Source organism: Lepisma saccharinum, unplaced genomic scaffold (assembly GCF_977018435.1).
Source record: "Lepisma saccharinum unplaced genomic scaffold, izLepSacc3.1 HAP1_SCAFFOLD_291, whole genome shotgun sequence".
Lineage (NCBI taxonomy): Eukaryota > Metazoa > Arthropoda > Insecta > Zygentoma > Lepismatidae > Lepisma > Lepisma saccharinum.
In genome coordinates, this window is record NW_028143037.1 from 94,070 (window position 1) to 115,039 (window position 20,970).

Genomic DNA, 20,970 nt, shown 5'->3' on the forward strand with positions numbered 1-20,970 from the left:
CTTCCGCCTGTAAGATACATTGTCTGCAGAGGAAACTAACAACGTACACAAATTGAGAGAATTCTGTTTCATTTTCCACGCAGCTATCTTTTCCTTCCTCAATAAAAACCTAAACTGTGGAAAACTTGCCTCGGGACAATTATAAATATGTATAAATTCAATGTGATTTGGATTAATAAACTTCTAACTTTTCACGCCTATTGAGAAAAATTCACGTAGAATTCATGCATAATTCTGGAATTCAAGGAATTACCAGTGAGTAGCTACCCTGCAGATGTTCGTTACACACAGACAATGTTAGAAAACTTGTGTAAGGGTGAAATGGCATGTGCTTACTGAGGAGAAAGCTAACTGCCGCTCCACAGGAGACATGACCCTGAAAAGCATTGAATTTTCCCCCACATTTGTACCTGGCATATCTCATTCTCCCATTGAGTCTACGAGGATTTTTATCACTTATGACATCACATAATCTTATCAGGTGTCCTAACGAAGATATTGGTTCTGAAATTCTGAAAATTTTGCACATTTAGCAGCAGCACCTTGTACAGGCCAAAATATCTAAGTGGCAGACACATCAAGTGTGTAGCTTTTACTCATTCATGTCTCTGCAAAAGTCCTTACAGATTTATTACTCACTCCATTCACCAAAGGACACTAACAAAGTAAACAGATTGAGAGAATTCTGTTTTATTTTCCTTTCTTGACAAAAATAAAATTTAAAATGTAAAAAACTTGTCTCAGGGCATTAAGAAATATGTATAAAATCAATAGAATTTGGATTAATAGAAGTTGCATCTGCAAAGAAAAATTCATGCAGAATTCATGGAACCAATAATTCATGCACAATTCCTGGAATTTAAGGAATTCCTGGTGAGGAGCCACCCTGATAAAATAATGTATCTAGTGATATGCACAGCCACGACTCCTGGATGTTGCCATAGCATTATCCTAAAACAGTGCACAATGACACTACTGCTACCAACAATAATAACTGAACTTAGGAGAATGGTAATATCTCTCTTACACACACAGACGAAATTCAACTTACAAACATGAGTACTACTATTACAGCAGTGTTGCCAATTTTACAGGGAAAATTTACCATTTACCTGGGTGCTCCCTGCCAGAATGGCACAAACATGTAATTGAGAAATGATACATGTGGGAAGGTTTTAGTTTTTATATTTGAAATCACACACACATATTCAGTTGTGTTACAAAATTGCTCTTCCCTGGCATGATCAAAATTTTGCAAATCTGTGAAAAAGCATCCCCCAGGCACATACAGTACATTGAAAATGGCCACGAATTATAAACAATAAATACTGGAAATCAAAACTATCAACACAAAGTAAAAATTTTTAAAAATGAACCCAGTGCTGGACCATGGAATAACCCTTACTCATCTGATTCTGATTCACTTAATTTGGTTAAAATAATAATCTTTGAGAATATTACTTATTTACTGCCAAATTCTGAACAACAAATGACGATGCACAGCACACACAAACACACATGGGCCACAATAGAAAAGTTTTGAGATTACATCCACATGGTGCCAGGCTATTTACAAAGCTACCAATGTATGTTGATGGCCAGTGTTATTACTAGGATCAGTGGAGACTAAATGCAACATTTCAGTTCAATGATTATGTACGACTTTTGAAAAATGTTACATGAAACACAAGTAGTTCAACTTGCTCTGTGAAATGTAACAATTACATTTGATATCTTTGTAATCGGATATACTCTTAATTACTGTCTAATAAGGAAGTTGAGAAAACTCTGGTTCTATTGAGATTTAAAATGTTATCCTGATATTCTTTGCCAGTTTGCATCAAGAATTTTTGTTAAGGTCCACATTACCGTTGTATTTCTTACAGTACATGGGGGGGGGGGGGGGATGCTCTCTCTATTCTTCCTTCAGTATTTTGGTTTTTCACATAATTACCTTCTTCAGGAACTTCATAGGTTAAAAATATGTAGAAAATCTTGCCTCCAACCATTCACAAGTTGCAATGGCTGCTGTCAGGTTTCATTTTTCTTAGTATTTTTTAACTGCTTTTACATTTCACTAATTTCACAAAAGTAACATGTACCCATTAAGTTCCTGAAGAAAGTCAGTGTGTGAAAGACTAATGTTGAAAGAAGAATAGAATGAAAAATACGAGGAGCATTAAAAAAAGGCCTGATTATTTAAGTAACTGGCAACAATGATCAGACTGTGCCTGTACAGTAACATCAACTGGTTCCTTGGTGGCCCAAAATCATATTTCACTAGTCAGATGTTGGTCATGTGAATTAAGTGTGTGTTAAAATGGCTACACTTGTTGAGAAGTATGATCTGTGATTCAATTTCTAAACGCCAAAGGTCATAATGCTGCCAAAATTTACTGGACTTGTGTGAAGTGTATGGTATGTTTTTATAGTTAATGAATCAATGTAAAGTAAGCTGTATGTAAGGAAATGATGTCAGATGTTCATGGAAGGCAGTACAAATGTTCAGGATGAAGAGGCGAGTGGAGGACATAGCATTCACACCTATGACCATGATGCACAAGAAAATAGTCACTACACAATTAGCACTCTCAGCATGGAATTTCCAGAGATTTCACTGTCAATACTGTTCAAGACACAGTAGGCTATTGCAAACGGTGTGTAAGATGGGTCCTGAATATGTTGACAGACTTTCACAAAAAGAAACAAAGGACATTAGCTTGTACATTTTTGCATTGTTACAAGCGAAGGTGATGATTTTTTTTTCTCCGTATTGTGAATGGTGATGAAACATTGATATCTTATGTGGATGTTGAGTTCAAACAACAATCAATGCAGTGGCATCACCCACATTTACCAAAGGCTAAAAAAAGTACTAGCAAACTCCATCTGCACAAAAAGTCATGGTAACTATTTTCTGGGACCAACAAGGTGTGCTTTTCGTAGATTTTATGGGGCCGGGAAAAACATTCACATCACAACCATACTATGAAACACTATCAAAATTAATCTGTCATACACATATTCGACGCCATGGAATGCTGTGCTCAGGAATTGTTCTTATCCACGACAACGCTACACCACCCTCTGCTACCCTCACTCTCCAGATGATTCCGAGGTTTAGTTAGGAACTTTTTAATCACCCTCATATAGTCTGGACCTTGCACCTAGTAACTATCAAGTCTTCTTGCACCTAAAAAAGTGACTTGCATTTCAACAATTTGAAGAAACTGATGTGTTCAGAACAGCAGTGTTGGGCTGGCTGAACTCCTAGGCAGCAAACATCTATGATTAGGGTATGAAAAAGCTTGTTCCATGGTACCAGAAGTGCTTAGAAAATAATGGTGACTGTTGAACACTTAAGTGGATATGTACATGATTGTAACCACTAATAGTGTTGCACTACCCTCCTTCTCTTGCTTGATATAATCAATTATCCCTTTTTAATGCACCTCACACTATACATAGGACGACACAGTGATATGAACAGAGGAAGAAACTTCAAAATGAAAGAGGTCTTTGTTTTTCATTTCTATCAGGGCTGATCAACTTTTTTTTTCTCTGACAATATTTCCTGTTGGCGAAAATTGGAAATACCAAAAAAAATGACAATTTAGAGTGTTATGTATCATGCAGACGTGGCCTTAGGTTCGCCATATTGAGTATTTTGTGTGTCAGTGTACCGGTCTTAATATGAACGAAGGAGCAGGGCCAAAAATCACAGAAAAAATATAATGTTTCAAGTGTTGAGGGTTGCTATCTTTCATGATGATGCTCCTTTTGCTACAAACAACATTTTTGAAACTACTTCGCCTAGAAGATATAGAGTGCCACATCAAGGCGACAACTTATTGTCTAATTGTGCAATCTGCTTGGTTGTTGATAGTAAAAAAAAGTGTATTTTGTGCACATCATTGTGTTTTTTTCTTTTGTGTCATGGTCACAGTTTTGCCATCCTGTGATCTAGTCAGTGTACTATCATTGTAACCTCCAAAGTAGAGACCCTATCACCTCCCTTGCTTTCCTTGTGTATTGTATTGGGACACACAAAATACTTGATATGGTGAACCTAGTGCTCTGAAGGCTAAGTCTGCATGGCACAAAACCCTCAGAATCATAATGTCTTCTTTATTTCCAGTTTGTGTCAACACAAAATACTGTCAAAGTGCATTTATTTTTTGTCATCTAACCTGATGGAAAGAAAAAAATTAAGACCCTTTTTGTTTCAAAATTGTATCCCTTGTTTATATCCATATGCCCTAAAATATAGGTACTCAACAAACCTTTTCCTTTTCTCACACTTTATTGTATTGTATGAAAGTTAAAAAAAAAAAATGCATCTATTAGAGGATACTATCCCAGGCATACTCAATTCCTGTTGCTCATTACTTATTTCACAGAAGTTCAGACGCTAATGTTTGGTAGGTATAGAAAAGAAATCTCCATGATGCAACAGCCATTAAAAAGTCAAGAATTGTCCATTTATTTCCAGTGTCAATTTTTCCACCTCCTGCTTCAAATTCAAATAGCTATTCCACAGTTACAAATGCTGGGTCAAAACTGGAAATCACCAAACCAAAAACTATCAATCAGGCTACCTGTGATCCACCATTGGTAACTAAAATTAGGTACTGTTACAAGAAACAATATTTTCACCCTGGAATTTGAGTTTTGGTTTGAAGTCCATTTTGTGCATGGGAAGACTAATCGGAACTGGACCTACAGTTTAAAGTGGGATCCAAACGCTTGTGCCTCCACCAGGTATCGAAGCCTTGAGTTTTTCATGCACAAGGTTAAGTAGCACAGCAGTACTGGAAAATGAGATTGAGTGACTGGAAAACGGTACAAATCCATTTTCCTTCCAATAGAAAGGATACTGAGATGACACACCCAAGAGGCACCATTCACAGAAACTGGTTAAATTAAAGGACGACCTCACTCCATTTTGCCACCTACCTGTATGGAATGTCCTAAAAGGCACACTATCACCTCTCAATTTTTGGTGGTATCAATGCTATATTAAGTTTTTGCACATGTACAAGATGTTTAATTGTCGACATTCATTGGACTTACGATACATTCACCCTCCCATGAGTATTTAAAAAATATTTTCAGATTGTTTATTCAAAAAAATAGTTACCTAGGTTTAGTTATCAAAATTTTAAAGTACAAAAGAACTTTTTGAAAATTTATGGGGATTGGGAGAGGTCAGCTGAGATCAGGGATAAGCAATAGGGAACTTTTCCATTTTTTGTGCTGAATCCTGGCATACGTCACCCAGCATTACTGAACTGTAACTGACAATGGTAATGTAACAGTGTAAAAATATAAATATTTAGTTTGTGAAAGTACGAAAATTGGCTTCCTAACCTAACCACAACTGCATATGACATACCACAACTACATCTGCATTATCATCATCAGGCATGATAATTCAATATTGAGTATCTCAAAACTTTACCATTGGTCCTTCTATACAGAAGGCAACATGACCTACCCTTTGTCGAATGGGAGTTTTTCAACAGGATTTCCACACATTCGTAGCTCCCATGAATAGCAGCTTCGTGTAAAGGTGTCCAGCCAAAATTGTCACCAATATTGACATTAATTCCTGGTGTATTTAAAAGCTGCACTACATTCTTCACCTTGTTTCTCCTGCAGGCAACATGTAGCTTTGTCTCGCCTACAAACATTCACAGTATATACCAAAATTAGTTTCCTGATCCCCCCCATTCAATTTAAGTCTAACCATTTGATTTTCTATTATGAGGAAATTTAGTTTCATTCTTGAAAAATTTTATAAACTAATAAGCTAAGTCTCATAAAAATAGTAACTGGTTAGCATACAAAAGTCCATAACAATGTGTAATTCTCCTTTTCATTTGTTAGTTTAACAATTCTTCACATTATTAATCAGGGATGGCCAACTTGTCAATCTTTGAATGATGGTTGCGATGAGGAAGGTATGATCATAAAGGTAGAGGTGGAAGTTATATTTACTATGGTCCTGCTAGATATGCAAAATCTTCCATCTATCCCAAAAATCAACTTCTTCACTGGTGTAAGTTCAAGTAAAAATTCATCCACCAAACTACTTGCTCATGCATAATGTTTATTGAATCCAGGACCTTTTGATTACAATGCAATGTCGTTACAACTTCAACATTGGGGAGGCAATTGAAAGAAAATAGTTTATTTTGCAAATAAAATAAATTGTGATTGAAAATCTTTCATTTTTCACTGCACTCTTACAAATGTTAAACTAATATGTCTTAATGGTCATCTGAATCAAACTTCTCATCTATTGAGTAACTTACCCTCAAAATTCCCAGTTCAGTTATTGCACATGTGTATCACAGTTTAATAGAAATTACAAACACACAAATAAACAAAAAGGCACTGTTCGTTATTTTGGCACGGAATTGTCAGTGAAAACTAGATACTCCAATAGTCACGCAGCCATGTTTACTCTGTTAGAAAAGAATGAAAAATGGAGCAATTAATATGAAAGCTTGGCCACGTAACCACAAGAGTACTGTACCACCTTTCAGCATGTGAGTGCTGAAACCTTTCAGCATGTGAGTGCTGAAGACAGTGTGGCCAACCTAAAAAAAGTTCTGGTGAAAAGTGCAGATATTTTTTTACTTTCCCTAGTATTATCAATTCAACTTCAAGGGGTGTTAAATGTGTTGAAACGTTCAAGCAACATTGAAAACAAGGAAAACAAATATCAAGGAGAAATTCAGGCACTGCATGAGCATCACAATTAACAAGACAAAACAATGTGGGAATGGCACTTCTAATTATGGTAACATGGCATGCCAATTCTTTCAAAATTTTAAGGGGAAAAGTCTTGATACCATAGGGATCAAACAGGTGTGGGTCAATCCATATGAAGTCATACAACATGGTTGCTCGACCATTTTTAAAAAAGTTTATTTTTTGTGTGGTGTGAGCCTCATATGTTGACAGTTCAGAACCACTGTTATTTTATTTTTACTATCACCGATTTGAAGATGGCGGGCATTTTTCTATCATGGTGCGCGTCATTTTCTCCATTCGTAAGCATCAGCGGCAACTTTTTTATCTCAGCTCTGGTAAGTCCTACGACAATGAGACAAAATCTGTGATGTTAAGCACATTATAGGCTACAATTATATTTCTGTGTAATTTTCTAAATATTATTCCTTCATAATAAATTTTAAGGTCAAAATTGTGTATTTTAATTGCTCAAAATGACATTTTTGAACATTTTTTTTTGGGGGGAAGGCAGTTTTTTTGACACTTCAATTTTTTTGTGCAAGTACTGTGCGATTTTGGGCTGTTCATGCTCGTAAAGAAAACCCAAGCTGAACACGATTCCGATTACCTCCATCAGTTGCAGTTCGCGGCCTTTCATTCCATTCTCTCACATAGCTGAGATTTCTTCAGCTGGGGTTTTCGTTAAGAGCATGAGAAACTCAAGATTGCACAGTACTGATGTCTACGCATTCATCACCATAAAATGCCTTCAGTCTCAGATGAATGTCAATTTGTAGCACATTTTCTGCGGTTATAAACTTGATCATGGCACGCTACTTCAGGCGATTCATCAACATTGCATGGTTACATGCTGCCATTTTCCTTGCAATGGTTCAGCACCCCATGGCGATAGAAGTTTGAAACCTTCAATGGAGAAGCGGGAAAGTCTTATAAGTGCAATGTATGGTTGCTCAAAATCCAAAATGCATTTACAAGGTAACAAAGAAAATAAAAAGATAGGAAGCTTTACTTTTCAGCATGCCCTCGTATATATACTTTATTGCAGATCCATTTCAGGATTGTAATGTTGTTCATTGACATTCCAAATTACATTTTGCAGAATTTTAACACAAAATGTTAATTAGAAATGAAATTAGGCATACCATATTTAATGCAAAATATTGAATTTTTCACAAGTTTTGTATCTCTTAAACCAATTGAATCTCAAACTCAAAATTTTTACTGAAGTACTGTATTGTGTACAAATTTCAGATTTTTAAACAACTGCCTACCAGAGATATTTAACCCTGAACTTGGATTTTTTTAACAAAACGTACATGTTTATGACCCTGTAGAAAAAAAAATTATTAAAGTCTCAAGCTTCAAATAATTTTGACATACTCTATTGGTACACAGGTACTTGCACAAAAAAATTGAAGTGTCAAAAAAACTGCCTTCCCCCCCAAAAAAATGTTCAAAAATGTCATTTTGAGCAATTAAAATACACAATTTTGACCTTAAAATTTATTATGAAGGAATAATATTTAGAAAATTACACAGAAATATAATTGTAGCCTATAATGTGCTTAACATCACAGATTTTGTCTCATTGTCGTAGGACTTACCAGAGCTGAGATAAAAAAGTTGCCGCTGATGCTTACGAATGGAGAAAATGACGCGCGCCATGATAGAAAAATGCCCGACATCTTCAAATCGGTGATAGTAAAAATAAAATAACAGTGGTTCTGAACTGTCAACATATGAGGCTCACACCACACAAAAAATAAACTTCTTTAAAAATGGTCGAGCAACCATGTTGTATGACTTCATATGGATTGACCCGTGTTTAATTCAACATTCTGCAAGCAACACATGTTTTCATCCAAAGTTTTGGATAATATGATATGGATACTGCCAAGCCAAACTTCATGTAGCGTAATATTCCGATCATTACATTCTCCTATCATTGACAAGATCTTGGTTCTTAGTTCATACAACATCAGTCAACTGCTTGACATCGTAGGATATCTGCTACCAGCACTGTCCATACGATAAGGAGCTGTTTAAGTTTATACTGAATATGGTGCTAGGGTAACTGCTTGAGACATCAATGTCTTGTAAAGATGGGAAGGACATATCGAACAAACACAGTTTAGGAATATAGTGTAATCATTGTAACTAATAATTTAATTTTCAATTACTGACACCAACTATAAATAATGCCAATTTCAACGTGCATGCATGTTGACAGTGAAATACATTGAGACTGAAATTGAAGCCTGGTAGCAAATAGCTGAAATAAATAATCAATACTATGTATTCCTACTGTAACAAAATCCTGTTGATTAAAGCAACAAAATACTTAAGCTTATTTTTGTGTCAATACAAATGTTTCTTCTTGAAGATGCATAAAAACTATATGTACTAATCACTAATCATGCTTCCAATCTGCCTGAGGTATGTGCAACATGAGAGCAGACAAAGATGTGCAGATGTACCAAATGATAATCATTTCAGAGTACATTATAGCTTGTTAAGTGCAGCACAAAAAATGAAACACTTTTCTCCACATGTTTCACAACAATGGCTGCTTCCCAAAGAATAGATTAGATCACCTAAGTATGAAGCAAAGTGTTTAAATATTGTAACGATTTGTTGCAAGTAAATTAGCAAAAATCTTACAACTTCCAACTTTGTTGAAAAATAATGCTCCGCTCAAAATACGCGATGTATAATCGCTCATGATTTACGACAGACGGCGCTTATAATCACTTTCGAGTCATCGAATCGTAAAAAACCACGCCCCCTAAATGAAGTGAAGGCAAGAGCAGCTGACATGTGCAGGTAGAGGCAACAGTCGTGTTTTGCGTTTGGTCCCGTCGACTACTCTTTCGATACGCTTTTTAATGCATCATCGGTAACAAAACTTTGAACATTGACGTTCTATACCATGTTACTTATAACACGCGATGAATTGCAAGCGATCCATTAAATACAGTTACGGAACATTTGTTGAAAAGACAGTAAGCGCTATTTCTTGAATTACGCTACGTGTTACTATGTGGAAACGCGGATTGTGAAAAAAGGCCATTTTGACAATCTGCACTTAGGAGTAAAATTGGCAATCAAAAATGTACTACGTTGGAACCCAAGCAAGACGTACGCTGGTCTAAGAGGATTTGACGACCAAAAAGTGAAGGAAGTTGTGCACCCCTTTTTCCAGGACTACGAGAGAGGCAATGTGCAAAAACAAGGTAGGCAACAGTGGTTTTGTTATATTAGTGGTGAATTGATGTGCGATAGACAAAAAAGCATGAATTCAATATTCGATGCACGATTCGCGTGAGTTGCTTACGAAGTGCGCCATATTACAGAAATAAAACTTTCCTTTGTCCAAAAAGACGAAAATACACGTAATTGAGAACTGAATACGGCATGTCGTAAAATAACTGTTCATCTCGATATCACGTTACCTGCCCCTCACTTTAAATAGATAAAAGGAAAACGCAAAATACGCGGGTGCAAAATAGTGTATCATATTGGTTATTCCGCAATGTGTTTGCATTCACATTTGTATTAACTGGAGCAACGGTTGACATTTTTTGTAAGACACGTCGCAAAAAGGTACATTAGGTAATCGCGACGAAGTTTCCGCTAACGTCATTTTTCCTCACATTTCCCCCTTTTGGTCGTTTAGACTTGGTTAAAACTTTGTTAAATTGAACGAGGCAATGTAACACTTAATTTGGGAATGAGCATCTAATGGGGTAGAACCTTTTGTACGTACCAATAAGATTTTTTTTGTAATTTCTTGGAGACGTTTGTTTCTTTTTCAAAAAGGTGGTTTTCGCCCCTTTTTTTATGAATATGTGATCACGAACAATCAGTAGTTATTTATTATTAATGATGAAATGAACGTTTTTTGTTTTTTTTTGATTAACAAAAAAAAAATGAAAGAAACTTAAAACTTGGACATATACGTGAGTTAAAATAAATTATATGCTTTTTTGACTTTTGATGCATTGTCACTTTTGAATTTGTTGTTGAATTCATTGATTATTACTGAGCAGTTTACGCTTAAAAATCATTGTTGATTGTTAGAATGCCAAAAAATGAGTTACACTATTGTTATTAAATTGTTAAAATTGAATCTTTGACTTTCTGTTGATACAATTTACTTTAAGTACCTTCCCAATTTGCTACGGGCTAATACTCTGTCTAGTACGTAAGAGCACAGTAGTTAGCGATTTGTAGATTGCTTGAAATTGTGTAGTAATAGTTTAGTGACATAATTATTTTGCAGGGTTTGCGCAACGCATTTTTGAAGACTTAATTGGGGAATACTGTTTCATCCCTTGGATATTATATGCATTAACAATTGTTTGGGAATACACTTACGAATGCTGTTACGCTCCCATCTCTAAATCACCCCCCATTTTGATTTTGTGACGTATGCCGAGATGCACATAATTTCGATCCACGACTCTTGGAAATTGTTGTAACAAAAGAGGTCCAGTTCGCCCCAATAGAATAAAAGCATCCGGCAACTTGCACGTTACAAAATTTCTGGCAGCAGAGCTACGGTTGAAAAAAATTTTTTGGGGATAGACAACATAAAATTTTTTTTTGAAACTTGTCAATTATTTATTTTCTTTTCTTCAAAAAAAAACAAAAAAAAGTTACAGTTTTGACGATTTTGCAATAGAAATCTTGCCTTTGAAATTTTGTAACGTATTAAAATTTTGGCTGCATTGTTAAATTATAGTATCCCTATAGAGTCTTTAACATGTCTCTTCTACCCAATGTACAACAATGTAATTACCCGCTTTCTACACATTATGTTATGATTCCTCCTACCCCATTTATTAATCCACCTCCCATTCATAATAGTAATGAATTCATATTACCTCCAAATGAAAGTTTTCTCACGAACCACATTCGTTATAACACTGCAATGGATTTATTGCAGCATTTACCGTCTACCGATGGTTCCAATCCTGAACTACTTTTTCAATTTATGCTTATTATCCATAGAACTCTTAACTTACAGCTTTTGGATATTGAATCTTTACTCTTTATTGCATTTGCAAAAACTTTGGGACCATTTAGGGAAATCTGGTATGAGGCCTTATTGGAAAAATTTCCATGGCCTATGTTTCTTCGGCTTATTTGGCATAGATTGGTCCCTCCTACTTCAGTGAGAGTATTAATTGAAAAATATCTGTTACGTGGTCAACATCCAAAAGAATTTCTTTCTTCTTACCTACGTAACGTTTACGAAGCCTTTCATATTTTACCAATTGATTGGTCGGAGGACAGTTTATTATATTATATTACTATGGGTTTACAATCGTCGACTCGTCTTCATTTGGTTGGGTATCAACGTCCCAGATCGGTTCAGGAGTTTATGCAGATGGCGAGAGAAATTTGGTCGATGGAACTACGTTCCTATAGTGAATTAAATTTCACAGCCGCAATGACAGGTCTTGCAAAGGACGAAGAAACATCCCACTCTAATTACGAGTCAGACATTGACGTTTCACCTTCTGATATACCGTTAACAAAATTTTCGGATGTACAATCACCATCCTTTTATTCAGGTTTGAATGCCCATCAGTCGCCTCAAGTTTTGTCCTCTTCTTTACCTGATACAACATCACTTCCTCACCGCCATTCAAGTTCCGACATTATCCATTTGGATCATCCGTTTCATATAAATGAAAAGTCGGTGCCAGTGATACAAGCTTTGATAAATTCTACTCCTTCCCGTGTACTCCTCGATTCGGGCAGTTCTGTTTCTTTAATTGCTAGTGGCTTTTTATCCACTCTTCAGGTTCATCCCACTATTCTCCAAGATATTACCAAAACGCTTCATACTGTGGATAGTAAACCATTAAACCTGACTTCTCGTGTTTGTCTCTGTTAAAATCAATACCTTATCTTGGAAATGGTATTTTTGGATTTCGGATGCCCTTCCGTTTCCAGTTATTATGGGTGCTGACTTTTTATCCCATTCACATGCTAGTATTTCTTTTGCAACCTCGACTCTTACTTTTCCCTTTTTTCGGGAACCTATTTCCTTTACTGGGAAACATCAAGAAAAGGAGATTACAAATATTCCACCTTCACCCCCTTTGGAGTCTTCTCTTGTCACTACACCTGAAGTTGTTCATTTATTGTTAAAGGAATTTCAGGATGTGGTTACAGAACATGTTGGAGAATGTAAATTGGACCCAGTTTCCATTCCTATTATAACTGATGTACCATTCCGTACAAAACCTTTTCAGTTGAATCCTGCGCAAACAGCCATATTACGTGCTCAAATTGCAGATCTTTTATCACAAAACATTATTGAAGAATGTTCAAGTGCTTATGCATCGCCATGTTTTCTGGTGGATAAGAAGGATGGGGGACACCGCCTAGTTTGCTCTTATAAGCAATTAAATCGTTTAATAGCTTATGACAATTTTCCCCAGCCTAAGATTGAGTTAATTTTTCAGCACTTACAATCTGCGAGGGTTTTTTCATGCCTTGATTTATGTAAAAGTTTTCATCAAATTCGTTTGGATGAACCAAGCAAAAATCTAACATCTTTTGTTACCTCCTTTGGACAATATCGTTACACTCGAGTTCCTTTTGGAATAAATTTGGGCACACAGCTGTTAACACGGGCTTTGGATAAGATTTTGGGCAAATTCAAATACAAGTTTTTAATAAATTATGCTGATGATTTGCTAATTTACAGCCCTGATGAAAATACTCATCTTCAGCATCTTAGATTGGTATTACAAGCATTACGTGAAGCGGGTCTAACAGTAAACCCGTCCAAATCCAAATGGTTACAGACAGAAGTTAAATACCTTGGATATATTCTGCGTGAGGGCCAGCTTGTTTTGGACCCTGAACGTATTTCTGCCATTCAAGACCTCCCTCCCCCTAAGAACTTAAAAGCTCTTCAACGTATCTTGGGATTATTGGCGTATTACGCGAAATTCATACCTTCCTACGCAGACATTACCAGTTTTCTAACTGATAAAAAGAAAAAAGGGACCACTTTTGTTTGGACACATGACGATCAACTTCAATTTGACAAGCTAAAACGGGTGTTCTTGGATCATACGGTGTTGGCATTGCCCGATTTCTCCCGTGAATTTGTATTACAGCGTGATGCATCTAGTTTGGCACTTGGGGCGACCCTCAATCAACGAGAGCCTGATGGTTCCTTGCGTCCCATTGCTTTCGCTTCTCGTAAGCGTACTGATTTGGAACGGCGCCAGTCAATTTATGAGGCTGAATGTTGCGCCATTGTTTTTGGTCTAAAGAAATTTGAAACATACCTAACGGCAAAGCCCTTCACACTACAAACCGACAACCAGGCATTATCTTGGCTTCTTCGCCACCCGGAACAATATGGAAAATTCGGTCGATGGTTGTTATATTTGTCCCGCTTTTCTTACCTTGTGGAACACATTCCTTCCCGTCTCAATCCCGTTGCGGATTGCCTCTCCCGTATGTTTTGTCCAGAGGAATTCCAATCATCTCAACTACCTATAACATCTTTGGCTTGTGCAGCTCCAAAACTTCAAATTATTCCTTTTAGCAAAACTGATATTATCGATTTGCAACAAAAAGACACCCAGTTATCTCCCATTATTGAAACACTTAAGTCAGGTAGACAGGATAAATATTACGCCTTATACCAAGATCTTTTGGTGTGGCAACCGCCTCGTACAAATTCTTCGTTGGTGGTTGTTCCTCAGTCTTTACAGCATCTAATATGTCGCTATTATCACGACACACCTTGTGGTGGTTCACACCTGGGCGTTAATAAATGTACCAAAAAGATAAATTCTATATATTGGTGGCCTACATGTCGACAGGACATTAAGCAATATATTCGCACCTGCGATGTTTGTCAGAAGGCTAAATTGGCGATTCGTAAGCCTCCCGGCTTTTTGTCTTCGGAAGTTATTCGACACCCTTGGCGTCGCCTATATATAGACCTTGTCGGACCTTTGGTTCGTTCTTCCAGGGGGAATAATTTTATCTTGGTAGTAGTGGATGCATTTTCAAAATGGGTTTCATTGTACCCAATTCGTTCTGCTACATCTATTCAAGTTGTTGAAAAACTCCGTTCCTTGTTTCTTACCTTTGGTGCACCCTGTGAACTAGTTTCTGATAATGCTTCCTACTTTAGGTCTCGTCTTTTAAATAATTTTCTGTTCGAGTCGCAGGTTAAGCATATATACACAAGTGCCTATTACCCAAATCCATCTTTGGCTGAACGCTTTATTCGCAATCTCAATGCATCACTTATCAGCTATCATTCTGAGGATCATACAAAATGGGATATTCATCTCCAGGCCATTGCCTTTGCATTTAATACTGCGGTTCATGATAGTATTCAGACCTCCCCTTCTCAAATAATATTCGGCCGCGACATTGACGGACCGATGAATTTTCATCGGGAGCTTCAAAGTGACTCGGAATTAGCGGGTCCTCCTTCCTCTGAACGTGCACGTTGTTGGGCACAGGCGTACCACCATTTACGGAAAGCATGGCATACTCGTAAGACGAAGTATGATCCTAACCGACAGGCATCTACATTCAAAGTTGGCGATTTGGTTCTTTTTCGAACTTTTCCTCAGAGTAATGCTCTACGAAAGGTTTCCGCCAAATTACAGGAACGTTGGTCGGGTCCTACAAAAATCTTTAAATTTTTGGGTCCTGTAACTGTATTACTAGTTGATCCTGATACTCAAGTCTTTGTAAGAAACGTTCATATTTCTCATATTAAGCACTACTATATTCGTGATCCACCTGCTTCTCCAGATATGACCCTCAAAGTTCCTATAGCTTCACTGTTTGTTCAAAATACACCACCACCATCAAATAGCCCTCTTACTCCATTAATTTGTTCATTTTGCCATAAAACTGGACACAAAGTAAAATTCTGTAGACTTAGAATTTCCAGAATGCGTACGCAACATTGATGTACTTAAGGATTCTGACTGTATTTGAAATATATGCAACCCATGTTTTGGATAAGATATATATAAGAGTGTTCTTGTTGTTAATGTTGCATTCTACATATAATAATTTTGTTGGCAAAATTAATGCTCTGTTTTTTGATCATTCCAGTGTATGGATATATAAGAGTTTTTTCTATGAGAAAATTATGATATTTATTGTGTAATGTGTACATGTGTTCCTTTTTCATAATATATATATATATATACAGGGAGGTTATTGCAGCATGCCACCGCTTCAGCATCGGCCGCTTGCCTGCCCAGTCATGCAACAGGTGCCGGCAAATTGCGTAACAGATAGCCCGTAACAGAAACCGCTTGTTTTGTAATGTTTCCACTTTTCACAATTACAGTTACAATTACAATTGAAATAAGCACGTACCTTGTCGCACGGATGCAGGAAAAGGTGTCCTCCCAAATACAAATATTTCTGGCACCTTATTTCTGACGTCTAATCTTAGATTAGTCATCGCTACTTTATTCTCAGATGTCGAGACAGCGCCTGCAGCTTATCGGGGGTTGGGTGAGTTGTCAGCCGCGAGATGGCGCTTCATACTGCACGTGTCGGCAGTGATGCCAACCGTAGGGACATGTCCCTACGCATAGGGACTTTTCACTAAATTTCGCCCGCGTAGGAACGTAGGGACAGATTTTGCCAAATGAGGGAAAACGTAGGTACTTTTTTCAATCTTGGTAAATTACATTTTATGAATTAGTTTATCTGGATACTTTAGCGAGGAGGAGAAAAAAGAACTAACTAACAGATCTCCATCAGAATTTTGGAACATGTTATCGGTTACCAAAAACTTTCAAGGCAAGTTCCTTTTTGAAAACATTTCCACTCTCGCGAAAATAGTGCTAACATTGCCGCATTCTAACGCGGAAACGGAAAGAATATTTTCAATGTTAAGTGATACAAAAACAAAAAAGGGAAATAAAATGGGACCAAAATTGTTAAAGAATGCAGGAAATACAGCATCACCAACCAACATCTATCTCTTCACAGCAGCAGCATGTATGACTTCAAATAACATAATCAACAGTAAACGACTCAACGTTATTCATTAGGGGTGTGCTGGATTCTTTACTTTAAAAAGTCGTTAATTCTCGACGTTTTCTGCCTTGTAAGTTTCTGGAACTTATCGAAAGTTGTAAGTTTTTATTCTAGAAATGCAAAAACAATCACTTAAAGTGAAAATGACTTGTAAAATTCGAGATTTCCAGTGCTTCGGGAAATTTCGAACATTTCCCGTCCAGAAAATTTTCCGACTTGGTCGGGAAATTGCAAATTTTTCAGTCCCGAATGTCGGGATTTAAAAAAATTACCGTCCCGATCCCGTCCCGACCCAAAAAATTCTGTCCAGCACACCCCTATTATTCATTAAGGCAAGAATTTACAATACCGGACCCTTCTGTAATTTCTATGCTACGTCTTATACTCACGAAATAATTATTCGTGATTATTTATCTCAAGTTAACATGTTGGGGTGAGGGGGAAAAAATGTTCATTAACGTGTAGAAGTTGTAAAATAAGCTTTTCAATTCTCGCAATGATTCTCCGTATACAAGTATGGTAGCCATATTTGTTGATATGAACAAATTAAAATTACTTACGCTGTCTACAGCGTTGCCACACTGTTGATTTCATACTTGGAGAGCATGGATCGTGTAAGAATGGCGGAAGAGAACAGTAAAAAAGTTGTTAATGTTGTACAGATTGTTAGGTGGAGTGTGCAGGAGGATGGCTGTGGGCTAATTAATAAACTTATGGATTTCAGTATATTGCCCAAAGAACGTGCTTACATGTGACAGCGACAATCACGATGTAGAAGAACTGATTTGATTACAGGTAAATTTGGCAACAGTACATCAATCATAAAATTGCAGGATACGAAAATGGCGTCTTCGATGATGAACGTTTGCCGTTAAAGTGCTACGAAAATAATATTTTTTATCGGTTCGTAATCACAATTACCGCAAAACCATTCAGGAATAGCCCCACTGACCATTCTCGGTAAGTTTAGGTTAAGTTAGGTTAGGCAAACATAGTTAAAATTTGGGCTCGAAAAAAACATGCACGGGTAGCCCAACAAACCATTGACGGATAGCCCCACGAACCATTCAGGTACGGTTAGGTTAGGTTAGGATAGGATAGGCAAACATAGTTAAAATTTGGGGTCGTAGTAATATCAGGAATGTATATTTCGTTTTTTAAGTATTGGAAACACAAAATCTTCCGGTAAATAATAAGCAATCGTGCCGATCGCGGACCACTCAATGTCACTTATTTTGCAATTTCTACACGTGACCCCCCAAATTTTAACTTCAAATTCGTGATTAGGAGGCCTCAATTAGTGAGTATGCGAAATATTACAAAAAATCGGGGAGAGGTCCTGTATTGTAAATTCGCTCCTTCATTAATTGTTTAAGCACCGAGCAGAAAGATTTGGTAAGTAAATGTGTATATTTTATCTTCTGTTTGCATGCTCATGAGGTGTTTTTTTTTAGTCACTTTACTTGGCGTAGGGACATTTGGTCAGTTGTAGGGACATTTTGACTACGTCTGTAGGGACATTGCCGAAAAATGGTTAGCAACACTGTCGGCTACCAGACAGTGAGTCTACGCTCATTCATGTTCACTTCTGTTCGCGTTTATCAGTACGCGTTTTGTTTATACTGTGTTATTGAGTTGGTGTGCTAGTGCTTTATTGTGTGTTAATTGTTATTCATTCATTACTTATGTCGTTAAACAAATATAGTCTTGAACATAGAGTTTTTATGTACGATAATTACGTGAAAACGAATTCTTGCAGAAAAGTGGTCAGGGATTACGATAGACAGGATCTCTTGAACCTAAGAAACGTGTTGTATTGCTGTTGAAGGAAGTCATTTTCAACATCTCTTATAACACAGGAGGTTAGTGATCATCATTATTATTACTTTTAAATATCATTTTACGCTTTCGGTTTGCTTTATGCGCCGGGATGCTGTCTTCCCTTCCTGTCAACTGAGGATAAAGTAGCAATGTCTAATCTAAGATTAGATGTCAGAAATAAGGTGCCGGAAATATTTGTATTTGGGAGGACACCTTTTCCTGCATCCGTGCGACAAGGTACGTGCTTATTTCAATTGTAATTGTAACTGTAATTGTGAAAAGTGGAAACATTACAAAACAAGCGGTTTCTGTTACGGACTTCCTGAACGCAATTTGCCGGGACCTGTTGCATGAAGAGTCCGCCGACCGGCCGTCACGCTGGCGGTGAACGACTGAAATAACCTCCCTGTATATATGGTACTGTCATTTTTATCATATGATTTACTTACAATTTGCAAAAAAAAAAAAAAAAACATCAATTTTCATTCCATTGCATCTTATAATTGATAATATACTTGTTGATTTTGACTTTAACATTAAATTAACTTATTTTTGCATATATGTTTCACCATGGTCTTCAATAACTTTGTAAAGATGCTCATTCCGTAAATGTCTCGGTAACATCAACATTTCCTCCATTCTTTCCTATCCCTTCTTCTTTTCAATATTTTAATTTTAGATTCTTTTTCTTTTCATGTATTTTTTCGGAGGAAACATTCGTCAAAAAATCTTTTTACCAAATCGATCCTTGGCATATTTTGGGACTACATACGATTATGACTCCATTTGCACCATTTTCTGGTCATTGTGTATGCAACACCTTTGTTATTATAAAGATTCTACAATGGAAGTATTTAAACAATGTATATTCTATGTCTTTTCTTGTTTTTGTTTTTTGTTTCAGAACCAACAATCATATTTATTTATATATATATATATATATATATTTATATCATTACAATGCAATTGTGTGATTTTCCATTTATATACAGGTTTATATAATCAATGTCTACCTTTTGCATCTAGTCATTTTTGAAATTGTAATTACTTGTTTGGTGCAGTTTGTGTATAGGTCATTAATTTTTCATCACATATATATGTGTTCTTATATTCATGTTTGTTGATAATTCCTAGGTTTTATCTATATACATTATATATGATTTTATTACTATTGTATATTTGATCGTAAATAATTCTAATGCTTGAATATTTAAAATTCATCGTGTATGTTTGATTGATACAAACAAGTTAGAGGTTCAAACTTTGTAAAGATGCTCAAGAGGGGGATTTTGTTTTTTTCCATTGCCAGTGGGGGGAGAATTTGTAACGATTTGTTGCAAGTAAATTAGCAAAAATCTTACAACTTCCAACTTTGTTGAAAAATAATGCTCCGCTCAAAATACGCGATGTATAATCGCTCATGATTTACGACAGACGGCGCTTATAATCACTTTCGAGTCATCGAATCGTAAAAAACCACGCCCCCTAAATGAAGTGAAGGCAAGAGCAGCTGACATGTGCAGGTAGAGGCAACAGTCGTGTTTTGCGTTTGGTCCCGTCGACTACTCTTTCGATACGCTTTTTAATGCATCATCGGTAACAAAACTTTGAACATTGACGTTCTATACCATGTTACTTATAACACGCGATGAATTGCAAGCGATCCATTAAATACAGTTACGGAACATTTGTTGAAAAGACAGTAAGCGCTATTTCTTGAATTACGCTACGTGTTACTATGTGGAAACGCGGATTGTGAAAAAAGGCCATTTTGACAATCTGCACTTAGGAGTAAAATTGGCAATCAAAAATGTACTACGTTGGAACCCAAGCAAGACGTACGCTGGTCTAAGAGGATTTGACGACCAAAAAGTGAAGGAAGTTGTGCACCCCTTTTTCCAGGACTACGAGAGAGGCAATGTGCAAAAACAAGGTAGGCAACAGTGGTTTTGTTATATTAGTGGTGAATTGATGTGCGATAGACAAAAAGCATGAATTCAATATTCGATGCACGATTCGCGTGAGTTGCTTACGAAGTGCGCCATATTACAGAAATAAAACTTTCCTTTGTCCAAAAAGACGAAAATACACGTAATTGAGAACTGAATACGGCATGTCGTAAAATAACTGTTCATCTCGATATCACGTTACCTGCCCCTCACTTTAAATAGATAAAAGGAAAACGCAAAATACGCGGGTGCAAAATAGTGTATCATATTGGTTATTCCGCAATGTGTTTGCATTCACATTTGTATTAACTGGAGCAACGGTTGACATTTTTTGTAAGACACGTCGCAAAAAGGTACATTAGGTAATCGCGACGAA

At 36.6% G+C, this 20,970-nt stretch overlaps 1 protein-coding gene across 2 annotated transcripts in view; it reads right to left on the bottom strand.

Moving 5' to 3' along the window:
- LOC145982656 (SMC5-SMC6 complex localization factor protein 1-like) overlaps window positions 1-20,970 on the bottom strand; it is a 52,325-nt gene that overhangs the window by 13,468 nt on the left and 17,887 nt on the right. The window contains exon 4 of one of the 2 annotated variants that reach the window (XM_083116029.1): window positions 5,498-5,683. The exons of the other annotated variant lie outside the window; for it this stretch is intronic. Coding sequence (XP_082972155.1) covers window positions 5,498-5,683 — 186 coding nt within the window. The remainder of the gene's footprint in view (window positions 1-5,497; window positions 5,684-20,970) is intronic. 2 annotated transcript variants of the gene reach the window in all.